Source organism: Centropristis striata, chromosome 3 (assembly GCF_030273125.1).
Source record: "Centropristis striata isolate RG_2023a ecotype Rhode Island chromosome 3, C.striata_1.0, whole genome shotgun sequence".
In the NCBI taxonomy this organism is placed as follows: domain Eukaryota; kingdom Metazoa; phylum Chordata; class Actinopteri; order Perciformes; family Serranidae; genus Centropristis; species Centropristis striata.
The window spans coordinates 12,373,495-12,386,224 of record NC_081519.1 but is presented as its reverse complement, the minus strand read 5'-3'; the positions used below and the strand labels follow the sequence as shown (position 1 = coordinate 12,386,224).

Below are 12,730 nucleotides of genomic sequence, written 5' to 3'. Positions count from 1 at the left end.
TGTGTGTGTGTGTGTGTGTGTGTGTGTGTGTGTGTGTGTGTGTGTGTGTGTGTGTTTGTTGTAAAACATAGTGTCACAGTAGGTTTAAGACAGAGATCACCGGGGTCACATTAACAGGCCTGTTTGTTTGATGGGAAAGCATCAGAGTGAACTTGATGCTGACCTCCGCAGAGCCTTCTGATTAGTTCCTCGGCTGCACTCTCGCCTTCCCTTGTAAACAGAATAATCCTTCCACCCAGTCCCACCTCTCCCTTGGACTCTTTCCCCATAACCGTTTCACTTATTCACACACGAGCACCTCTCTGCCAAGTGACAGAAGATCAATGTATGCACATGAGAAAATGCCCCCCACAACTGATGGTTTTAGCCTCGATACAGAGGAGCATGGAGACAAAGTGAGATGCTATTTCTGTCATAAAGCGCAGACTGGATATTAATGCTTCCACCTGCTAGTGCATTATGAATTTAAATCAGGGCTCGCCATATGCTGTCACATTTTTGCTTACTTTACTGTCTCCATTTGTCTATATCATTAAAAAAATCTAATGAAATGCTTGATTTTGAACAGCCTACTAAATAAACAGCAGTAAGAGGACGTGACAGATATAAACAGCTGTTGGCTCAGTGAGGTGAAATTTATACAGTATCTCCGATTAACATTTATACATATATTAGTTACATACAGTACATATTGTAAGTGTCAGCAGTCCTATCTCAACATGTACTCTATTTATGTCAAATCTTGCTCATTTTATTGTTGACTTGAGTGATTCTGAACTAACCCTCAAAAACACCAAAGTCACACAAAAGCACAAGCTATACGATCGAGGCAGTGGTAGACCAGGGAGGTAAAATCTCTTTTTTCATCAATGAAGTTTGGTGGCTTTTATGTCAGCCCTGGAAATGACAGAGAGGTGATGTTACATTGGTATACCTACTTCTAAGATAAATGTTAAAATACAACTGAAAAAAACTGCTAATCTTGGAGGAATACCTGTTAATGCATGTACAGTAGAGGTACATAATAGGATTAAATTATCACCCAGATCAAATGAGGCTTATTGGATGGAGGAGGTCCGGCGTTCCTTTGATTCATAGTCCTGCAGTTACTAATAATATTAATAAGTATTTTTCTTTTATCTTGCATGTTTTCAGTTATGACCAAAAAAACATAACCTTCACATGCATCTGTAAAGGCCATGAGTCCACATGTTTATCCCACCAAAGATCCTGGGTTGTAATTCCAAGTGATTTTATGTTTTTTCATCCATGCAGTCAGCATACAGTCCGTCCAGTGTCCTGGTCTGTCTCAAAGCACCAAGCTGGTTGCGCAAACTTCCTGCTTTCGTTTTTTTTTTATCAGATTCACACTATCATCAGAGTCTTAGTTCCTCTTAATCACATTTTCATTTCCATAAGGCCACAGAACTAAGCATGTAAATGTAGCACATAATACGATGCTTAACTAATTTACATAAAAAGGCGAGTTTTAATTCAGATCAAAAATGCAATACAGCATACACTACTGTTGTACCACGTGTGCTAACTTACTGATTCAAGTTTGACAGGTTTGTGTTTGAAAACTGATGAGAATCCCCTTATCTCATATGACATCATCTTCATTCTATCAGCCAGTGGAGAAATAAACAATCAGTCTTATCGAGGACGTTTATTCCATCTCCATGCTGATTTGTCATCATGCCTTCTTAGAATGAGTTGGACAGAAGAAATCCATCAGTCCATGATGGAGTTCCCCCCTTCTCTTTCAATCCTCTGATATCCGGCGATGCCATTAAGGCCGATCTGGACCAGTAATCCCTCGAGCATGAAAATAAAGCCAGAGTGTTTTCCATTCTGTGAACCAGTGGAGTGAAACTTAACAGTTACACAGCAATCCAATTAGTTGCCAAGGGTCACACATCATCATCGTCATCATCATTCTGCCTCAGCCTCCTCTCATGACTCTGTCCTCTCTGGCTCCCTCTTTGAGGAAGCCGTCCAACTGGATCCTGACAAAGCACGTACTGTTTCCAGATTTTCCGAAACGCTGTGCGGAATTTCTTGATGCGGAAAGCATACACGATGGGGTTGACGGCGGAGTTGCCATGGGTGAGGATGATGGCGATGTAAATGAGGAACATTGGCTTATCGCAGGCAGGGCAAAAGAGGGTGATGCAGTTTAGGATGTGAAGAGGAAGCCAGCTGACTGCGAAGAGGAAAAGAACGAGGGCGAGTGACTTGGCTAGCTTGAGCTCCTTGCCAAAATAACGGCTGGGGTCCGTATGGCTAGCTGTCACCTGCATAGAGATAAAGGAGAGGATCGTCAGCGTATACATTTAGATTTAGTCTAATCAGTACACATTAGGAAGCAAAATAATTGTCTTTTTTAAATGTCTGCTTTATTTTTGATAGTGAGAGACACAGTTAGAAAAAGCAGGGAGATAGAGGGGTTGACATGCAGCAATACACCCCTGACTTGACCTGAACTCCAGCCACAGCTTTAGCCTTAATGATACGCGCTAAACTTGGTGAGTTACCAAGACACAAAAAAATGTGTTTAATTTGCAGCATATCAAACAAAGCAACCACAATAAGAGGAAATGCTCACCTTCTTGTTGAGCTGCTTATGGATCATATAGAAAATCTCAACGTAGATGGCCAGCATGAGGAGCAGCGGGGGAAGCACCCAGCCGAAGAAGTTGAAGTAGACCATGTAGTCCATGCTGATGACCGTCTCAAACTCACATGTCACCAAAAGGTCATCGGTGATCAGGGAGTCATTGTCGCGGAGAAGCTGAAGGTTATTCCAACCCAACATGGGCGTGAGGCCCACTATGATGGACACCAGCCAACACAACAACACGGCCGTTCCAGCTCGCCGAGGAGTCACCACCCGCTTGTAGCTATGGCAACAAAGGAGAAGATCTTGTTTTTAATTCAGTCCAAAACATCATACAAATAACTACAATAGAGATTTAAAACAGATACTCTCTTTGTGATGCTAATAATGTCAGCAAATCTATCTAGGGCTGCTGTTTCAACTCTTAAAGCTTGACAATGTAACTTTTATTGAACAGTGTCCAGTGTTTCCCCAAGTGATGGTTACAGGATAATGATAAATGTTTACCCTTTGGAGTCTTGGGCTATTTTTTTTTTTTGCTGTTTTTGAATACTTTTTTTCTGCCTGTATATACCACTGAAAAAAATGTTTACCATGCCATGTTGGCTTTATTTCTTCCAGCACAACTTCACCTTATTTTCTCAACATTTTGAACCCCAAAAGCACAAAAAAATAAATGGTTTCTTACTTTCAAAAATGCAATTTTGCTCAGTGAAAAATTTTAAATATTGCAAATGTGAAGACAGGTTGTACATAAAAGATAACAGCTAAAATGAGGGTAACATCTAGTTATATATCTTTATTCTAAATATATTTCACAGTATCTCCAGTTTTCCTCGGCCTATCATCATCAAACAAAAACTGGCATGAAGTTTAAAGCCAGTACTTTCGAGGGAAGTTGATGGCAGGGCACAACGTTGCTTCGTATTTTCGTTTTCACTTCATGAAGAAGTAATCTCATTTGATTACGCTGGCGTGGCAAAAGCAGACAAGGGTCAAGGCCCTTTTAGATAGATAGATAGATAGATAGATAGATAGATATACTTTATTTATCCCAAGCTGGGAAATTACAGTTAATTAGACATGACGTAGTTTTGCACATGGCTTTCCACTGGGTTTAGCACATATCTGACTTAATATTTTGGAACGTTGTGGAGGTCCAGGCATAATAGGTGGAGTTCTCAGATCCACATCATGTCCTTGGAAGTCCTTCTGCACAGAAGAAGGGAAACTGGGCATTGCTAACTTCTAGGTTGGCCAACCAAAATGAGTTATCCCTGCAACACCACTCCTTCTCTCTTTGTAACTCTGTGTGATGGCAGCAGGTGACGTTTTAATTTGAACTCCTTTCCCTGGAAAGAAACCACCAGGAAAGCGTGGGAGTTGTTGGCTAATACATCTGCTGACCTTTTTTTTTTTTTTTTTCGAAGGATGTCACTTGTCCTTTCTCTCCCACACAATGGTCTGCTATTGGATAGGTCTGTGATGAGTCACTCTCAAGCGGACATGAAAGATTCCTGTGGTAGACTGGGCTGTTGATTTTGGTAATTCAACCTTTTTTTTTAACAGTGAGTGCTGACTCAATCAGACAAAGGGGTGAGTAAATATTTTCACTCTCTTTCACTTGTGATTCACATTTTTTCCCTCTTCATATCATGCTTGCTCCCTGGCTATCCTCGCTAAAGGTAACTCAGAGACACACAGAGACAGGTGGCAGAGCCAAGCTGTCATATTTCTTCTTCCCTGTGTGCTTTCTCTAAGGTGTCCCTGCCATTTATTCTCTATAAAGGACACACACACACAGGAGTTCAGACAGGGTGAGACAGACACAACACAGGAGGTATGAATGAATACTCAAAGGATCTGTAGTCTGGAGTATTTCCATATGTGACGACAGTTTTTATCTCGACTTGTATATTTCTAACTCTCTGTCCAGCCGCTCGTGAAGCTTGGCTGACTGTCTGCATACAGATTAGCTGTCCATCTGCCAAAAAATCACTTTCTGGACACAACTGTCCTCCATCTATCTCTACTTTCCTGTGGGATTTCCGTCTCCATCTCCCACCTGCAAAACCCCATCATCCAACTAAGCACACTAACAATACTTGTGGCATTTTCAAATCTCAGACACACCACCCTTATCATGACTGCTTCCAAACCACCTCCGCTATAAAAAGCAATCAGCGTCTGTCATACTGTGTTCCTCTAGAGTCTCAGGGGTGGTTTAGGGAGGGGGACTTGCTCCATTATCACTTAGCAGGAGACAGAAAAAAAACAATTCACTGGTGTTTAAAATTTTTCCATGTCCTGATGGGAGCGTCTTGCAAAAAAATGGATCAACAGTAAGATGGAGGGGATTTTTTGTCAGATTTGGGATAAAGTGTTTTCTTTGTGGTGGGGGTGCAGAACACCTTTTCAGCTAATCCTGAGGAGAAATATTATATGGCCTCATACAGAACATAATTCAAACCAATATTTACAATCATTACAATACAATATTTTTATACAATGCACAAAGTTGTCCCATTTATCCTGTTTTGAATTGGAAAACTGTAAGATATTAATAATGTTACTAAATCCAGTAGAGTACAATACCACTTTCACCAAGAAGGGGGAGTCATGGCTTTTTGTTTTCTGACATTACAGGTGAAAATAACCATGTAAAGAACTGTGCAAAACACAGATTTTTAGGTATTAAAGTAATTTGTAAAAGACAAATAAGAGCACTTTGTGTCAAAAATTGAGGGCACCTATAACACTAACACCCCACTGTGTGGAAAACAAGGGCTGAAATGCACCCTGATAAATAACAGGAACACCGGTAGTGTTGAAATCATACTACTGATTGTTCCTGTGCGGTGTGTGTGTGTGTGTGTGTGTGTGTGTGTGTGTGTGTGTGTGTGCGTGTGCGTGCATGCGTGTGTGTGTGTGTGTGTGTGTGTGTGTCTATGTGTGCGTGCGTGTGTGTGTCGGTTGCCAGCTTGGGAAATTATGCAATCCATCAAGCAGCCACCATGAGCCTATTGACCAATCACGCATTCTCTGCCAGACTCGTCCAGGCTCACTGTCCAATTAAGGAACTGGAAGTGGAAACTTGAGTTTTCACTAAATATATGGGTAAAGCAAGCTGAGTGCCAATTAAAAAAAATCTGTGTTTCCATGCAACCAAAATGTCTGCTTACCATCAAGTTAGTTGATAACAAACCTGATTGTAAGGAGTAAAGAAAGAGTTACAACATTTATGACCTCCACGTGCTTCTTGTGTGTGTTTAGCTCAGGCTGGAAAACAGCTGGCTTCCAAACAGATGTGAAATTCAACAGCTTTAAAAGTGCCGAAAGGACCTGGACCTTTCATCAGAATCTGAGTATGCCAATATAAATCCTAAATATGTAGATAGAATGAACTGTCCTTTTATTTTACACCAAAGTAATCTTTATTGATCTACATCTGTCTGTATGGAACTTCCATGCCTTGTATAAATAGTCTCCATTTGCAGCTAAAACACATAATAAGGCTTCATATAATTATGTATAAACAACCCTATAGCCTAATTATTACAATCTGTGTTAATTATTGATTTTAAGTAGATTTTTCTGATTAATATGTTAATTATTTTGTTTCAGTTTACATCTTATAATTGGGAATATATAATGAATGAATTCGTGGACATGAATAAATAATGATAAATAGGTCTACATATAATTAGAACCTCTATTAAAAACGGTTTTATAAAATGGCATTGACTTTTATCACAGAGGCAGTGTCATCTCCAGCTGAGATATCACAGATAAGTCAGAGCAGATTAACGCAGCTCCACATTAAAGATATTGTTAATTAATTAAAATGACTAGACACACCTTTACTTTACATATTACAGTCATTTATCGTTGGAGCTGTAATGAAAATCGTGCATGACCGCTCTGGTGGGTGCCCTTGGTCCGAGCAGCGGTCCAGACACAAAGGCTTCTGTAAATGAGACAAGATATTGGAAACTAGAAGAATTCACCTTTCGGCCTACCTCATGGGTATTTTGACTCTCAGATAGCGGTCGATGGCGATGGCCAGGAGCGCCAGGATTGAACTTTGCGTCAGGACGAGCACTGTGCAGGCGACCAGCAGGCAGCTGTAGAAGTGCGTCTGGAGTCCGATGCTGATGGTTATGGCGAGGGGGATGACAAGAGCCCCGACTGCAATGTCAGCCAAGGCCAGGGAGACGATGAAACAAAACGTGGTGTCCCTCAGAGACCGGTTAATACGCACAGCCCAGACCACCATCACGTTACCGATGACCGACGACACGGCGATCACTACCTCCATCCCGATATACAGGGCTTTAGAGGAAGGCAGAGACGACGGCATGTTCACGGATGCTGGAAGAGTGCGCGCTCAGCGGAGAAACAGTCCGAACACGGCGAGGGAGTTCCCTGTTGGAGTTTGTGGGCACCGACTGAGACACCCTGACTTGGCATGTTTTATGTCCCCACAGAGGCAGAGGTGTCTGTTGCTCAGAATTATTTTAGGATCAGATCCAGGTCACGGAGCTGGCGCGCAAGACGCAAAACTTGGTCTCCTCCATATGGTCCGATTCCGAGAATGAAGTGGCCCCTGCGGGCGGAGTGACAGGACGGACCCCGGAATGAGTCACAACCGGGTTCCCAAAGTGCGGATTAACAGTCTGACATTTGTCAAAGAACGGAACAAATAAACAGAATTTGTCCAAAATAGTGTCGTTTCCTGCTGAAGCTGAGCCATTTTTATAATTGCGCCATCACCCACAACCATCAGGGGTTATCTCCTTTTTATTTTTACTTGATTTAGTTGGCCCAAGACAGGCAAATGTTTGTTTTCCTCGGGGTTATTGCTTCTTGTGAAATGATTTCAGATTAGATATGTTTCCTTGGGAGTTCAAATTATTATTAAAAGTATCTTCTCTCTGCTAAGTCACATGTGCGACTGGAAGCTCGCCCTCTATGGGAGTGGACACATTCATTCACATGACAGGTGCATAGCCAGTGATGCACGACGTTACTGCAAGGCAAATCACACAATATTTCCCTTTTTTCCACTAAGACTTAATTATATATGACAAAAAAAAATACTTATTTAGACCACTAAGTTCCCAAATGTGGTTTTAACAGAAGATTTGACCACTTCTGACTGTTCTTGCAGCCTGAAGTGACGATTTGGTGAAAAGTATTAAAGCCTTGACATTCTGGAGAGGCTGCATAGAGAGGAAACTGGATGAAGACAAAATGCTTTATGTTGGAGGGAGATAATAAAACAATACTGGACAACATCAGATTGGAATCAGTGGAGAACTGCAGCTGGAAGACAGATGTGCACACAAAAACCTATATAGATGCAAATGAGACTCATAAACAAGTTGCATAAGGCAGGATTTTGCATACACAGAGGAAGCATATATACACACATGTTGTTAACAAAAATTGAGTACATGTAACGCCTTCATATGCATTGCATGTGATTGCAAAATGAAGTGCAGTTTCTGGACAAACTTGCCATCTTCTCAAATCTCGGTGGCAAAATTACTCTGACAGGTTGTTAAGAGATAGAAAACGATCAATGAGGCTTATATCCCTCTCCTTGAGTCCAGTAAAGGTCAGAAAATGAATCTCTCTCTCTCTCTCTCTCTCTCTCTCTCTCTCTCTCTCTCTCTCTGTCTCTATCTATCTATCTATCTATCTATCTATCTATCTATCTATCTATCTATCTATCTATCTTTAGGGTACAGACCAGGGACACTCTAAGCTAAATTCAATTTTTTTTAACAACCTTCTACAGAAAACAATGCAGATGTGCCTGTAATCTTTTGGCTTTATGATGTAAGAATGTCAATTTGTTTTAGAGATGTAATTCACATTTTTCACAGTCAAAAGTAAGTAAGTAAGTACATTTTATTTATAAAGTGCTTTTCACAGGAAAAGAAAACCACAAAGTGCTTTATAAAGGTATAATACAACATACAGGCAAACACAGAAAAACACAATACATCAAGAAAACATAATTAAAGCCTGGACATCTAGTTGACCAGTTACATATAGTCAACTAAATGCCTGTCTAAACTGATATTTCTTGTTGAAATTTAAAAGAATCCACAGATACAGTAGACTGTAAGGGTAAGAAACTGGCTAAACTGGTGGTAGAAGCCTCATATTGACTTCAATTGACCGTTGTCTACAGTTGTACTTTCTTCTCTTTTCTATAAAAGTCTGTCATACAGTAAACACTGTTTCAGAGATTCAAAAACATGTGTGTACTTATTTTAAACAGCTCTTTATGTGTTTGATTGACTTTAAGAGTCTTATATACAGCAGTAATAACGTTTATGGGGGGGGGGTTTTTTGTATGTTGACTTTTTGTATTCTTCATATTCTCTATATATAATACATTTTATTTATAGAGGGCTTTACATGATACTCACAGACGCTTTACAGTTAAAACACAATGAAAATTACTAATAAAAGCAAACAATTAAAATCAACAGCATTGGTCATACATTGAAAGCCGTTGTAAATAGGTGGGTTTTGACAAGTTTTTTGAAGGTGGGTGGATGTTAGTAGTCTCTTATGTTTTTTGTGAGAGAGTTCCATAGGGAGGGGGCCGCTATTGAGAAAGCTCTGTCACCCCAGGTTCAGTGCTTGGTCCTGATGAGAGAGGACGGGAGATTGGCCTCAGAGGAAGGGGTGTGGTGGTGGAGGAGGTCAGTGAGGTAGGAGGGGGCCTGGTGATGGAGGGCTTTGTGGGTGAGGAGGTTGATTTTGAAGTGGATGCGTTGTTGGACTGGTAACCAGTGAAGGTTTTGGAGGACATGTGGTCACGGGAGGGGGTGCAGGTGAGTAGGCGAGCAGCAGAGTGCTGAATGTACTGAAGTTTGTTGAGTAGTTTGGTGGAAATGCCGTACAGGATGCTATTGCAGTAATCTACTCTGGAGGTGAAAAAAGCGTGGATCAATGTTTCAGAGAGTGAAGAACGAGAGAAGGAGAGTGATGAACGGAGACGGGCAATATGTTTTTCAGGTGAAAAAAGGCAGAAAATATGCTGCAGCATTTACCTTAATCTCTATATATTTTAGCACTTTGTTTTTCTGCACCAGTATAACATAGCAAACTCTTTGTACTGTATGTTTTTTGTATGTGAAAACCTAAATAAAAACTGATTCTGGCAATAAAACTGATTCTGATTCAGAACATAAATATAGCAGCAAACGATGTTCCTATGTCAAGATATAGTGGAATAATGGCATTGTGAGCAGTGAATGAAGTCACAATCCTTGTGTGTTGTAATCCGAATTTCTCTGTAGCCTGGCCAGTGGCTCATGCATGTTTAAAGTGTGAGCTAACACTGTTAGCTTGTCAGCACTGTTTTCATCTTTAGCATGGTTAACGCTGTTAGCACTGCTGATTAAAACTGACTGTGGCAATACGATGTTACCTCCGTGTTTGCCTGTAATGTCAGCGGAGAGTCCGGCCCAGACTCTGAATGCCAATCAAACTCCAGTGGGAGCCGTGTGGAGGAATATTGTGTATTCTGAAAGTCACAGTGTACAACTCCTTTAATAAGCAATGTGACTTGATTTGGGGTGGAATCTATTCCCTATTCTATTCACAGTAAAGGATTGTGTCTGGCATTTTAATTTCAGAAATTCAATATTGTAGAAAAAGTAAACTGACTTGGAATTCGAACTAAAAAAACAAGTCAGAGCTTTCATAAAAACGGGAGAGTTTCAATTTATTCACCATAAAAAAAAAAGATGCTTAAGATAAAACTTTACAGTTTATCATACTCATATATTGTCATTTATTTTCATACTGCTTAAATTAAATTCTTAATATTTTAATAGATCAATGGCAAATAGTATTTGCCAGGAGTGCTGGAGAAGTTAACTGACTTTGGATCATATCTGACACTTGAAGCATATTTGCTTCCCAAATGGACAAAAGAATGACAATAGGTCATCCTGTTTGGGTACTTATGCATTTTATTTGCTGTTCATTTGTTTAATGTTTGTTCATATTTATATCATTTGTAATCAGAGTGAATAACAATCTGAATTTAATGACATTTAAAAATAGAACAAGCTGAAGATTAATTGTTTCCTTGTAACTGAGGGGATCTTTGTCGGCAGCAACCGGGTGGTCTCTATCAATGGTTTCCATTACTCTGACTCATAAACATTAAAAACATGAACAGACATAAACAAACATGAACAGTAAGTTACTACCATTCCTCCTCAAAAAAAAGATTGTGAGAAATGTGTGAGAGTGCTCAACTGGAAAGACTGTTGACTTGTTTCTCAGTCATTACATTTTAAAGGCCTTATCTTGGCTGAAACAACCTAATATTTATTTAACATGGCCATGTCTTTTATGTGATTCATTGAGACTGTCTGCAATCAGTCACAGCAGAAATATCATAAAAACTCTTGTTTTTGAGCAAAGTCTTCTAGGGAACTTCTAGGGAACAATTCTTCACTCAGTGACAAAAACTCCTTTGAGCCATGAGAGAAATACCAATAATGTATTATTTTTTACAACAGCAAGGAAGTCTCTTCTACACACTGTATGCAGATGTACAACAGCATTGCCTGGAATCCAAACTTCAATAATCACAAGAGTGTAACAAGTTATCTGGAAGCTGTTTTAATTAAAACCAGTCCCTCTCTAAGAATAGCATTCCCATACAAAGAAAACTTCCAGTCTCAATTTCAAGAGAAACACATTTTCTCCTTGGTTAAGTTTACTTTTGACTTATCATAAAACATGTTTTGGCTGTAATGGTAAGCACTCTTGCCTGCGGCTCTTCTGTGTGGAGTTTACATGTTCTACCTGTGTCAGAGTGGGTTCTCACCGGGTACTCCGACTTCCTCCCACTGACAAAAATTGCACGTAGGAGTGAATGAGGGTGTGAATGGTTGTCTGTCTCTATGTGTCTGCCCTGTGATAGTCTGGTGACCTGTCCAGGGAGTACCCCGCCCCTCACCTAATGTCAGCTGGGATCGGCTCCAGCCACCCTCGACCCGAGTGCGGATAATCGGTGAAAGATAATGAATGAATGAATACATTTGTTTCTAATCGAAAAACACACAGGGAGGAGATGAATGGATGAGAAAATAGAGGAAGAAAGAGAGGGCTTTCACCCAAGAGTGCTGTTTGTGTCCCATGTTAAACCAAAATAACACATACTTATTTAAACTTATGCTCGTGAGTTAATTTACCTTGCAAACTTATTTGAACCTAAACTATGATCTTTTCCTAAACCTTATTGTCGTTTTGTTTCAATTCACAACTTTAACCAGGTGTTTAAAACTGCAAACTGAGTGTCCCACGACATATAATTGAAAATGCAATTTTGTTGTATGGGAATGTAATTTTTCACGAGACAGAATTGTTAAGCCAATTTTTTCCCCATGGCCCACTTTAGCTGCAGACTGTCAGCTCCAGTCTGTGCCCCCACACAGACAGGCAGCAGGTGTAATAGGCAGCTCTGGCTGGCTGAGGAACTGAGTCAGTTCCTCTGTCACAGATCTGGCTAAGACAGGAGACTTTGTGTTTGGATAAGTCCTTTCTTCAGGCAGAGCCAGGCTGCAAAGACACTACAGCACCAAAAAGCTCTGTCTGACATTAACTTCAGTGTAAGCCCATGCAATTGTTCAAAGGTCATGCAGAGGTAAAAGGAAACAGCTTCACTCTGAATGTTGAATAATGAAAGTTTATTCTTTATAGTGCAATCACATTCTTTTGTATAGCATTACACTGCCAGACTAAAAGCAGCAATGCTCTCATACAGATAACAGTCTATAAAGATCACTCTGCTCAAACTCCTCTTCAGTACTGAGGGGAGGGCCGTTTTATTGGACTGAAGGCTTATATAATCTTAATACAAGTACAGAGGCCATAAACCCTGAAACCAGTGATGCAACATTATTACTTGAATTTGTTATTGTCTCATAGAATTGCACTCATTTACTCATGTAATACAGCCTTTTTACTTAATAACTTTAAACCACATGTTGCAATTAAGCAGTTGCTTTACAAAGACTACTCGTGGTGGAAATTAAACAAGAGTGCTGTTCATAATGATGCTGATCC

General features: G+C 40.2%; 1 protein-coding gene across 1 annotated transcript; it reads right to left on the bottom strand.

Moving 5' to 3' along the window:
• Window positions 1–305: 305 nt before the first annotated feature.
• Window positions 306–7,466, bottom strand: LOC131968545 (adenosine receptor A1-like). Its single transcript, XM_059329470.1, has 3 exons — window positions 6,640–7,466; window positions 2,609–2,903; window positions 306–2,297 (listed from the first exon to the last, which is right to left on the bottom strand). The coding sequence occupies exons 1-3, from the start codon at window positions 6,978–6,980 to the stop codon at window positions 1,914–1,916; spliced, it is 1,020 nt and encodes a 339-aa protein (XP_059185453.1). The 5' UTR covers window positions 6,981–7,466; the 3' UTR covers window positions 306–1,913.
• Window positions 7,467–12,730: the final 5,264 nt, after the last annotated feature.

Coding starts and splice junctions, on each gene's coding strand:
- LOC131968545 (XM_059329470.1), bottom strand. CDS start 6,980: ATGCCGTCGTCTCTGCCTTCCTCTAAAGCCCTGTATATCGGGATGGAG. Junction 2,904..6,639: donor AGAGTCAAAATACCCATGAG/GTAGGCCGAAAG, acceptor TTGTTGCCATAG/CTACAAGCGGGTGGTGACTC. Junction 2,298..2,608: donor ATAAGCAGCTCAACAAGAAG/GTGAGCATTTCC, acceptor ATCTCTATGCAG/GTGACAGCTAGCCATACGGA.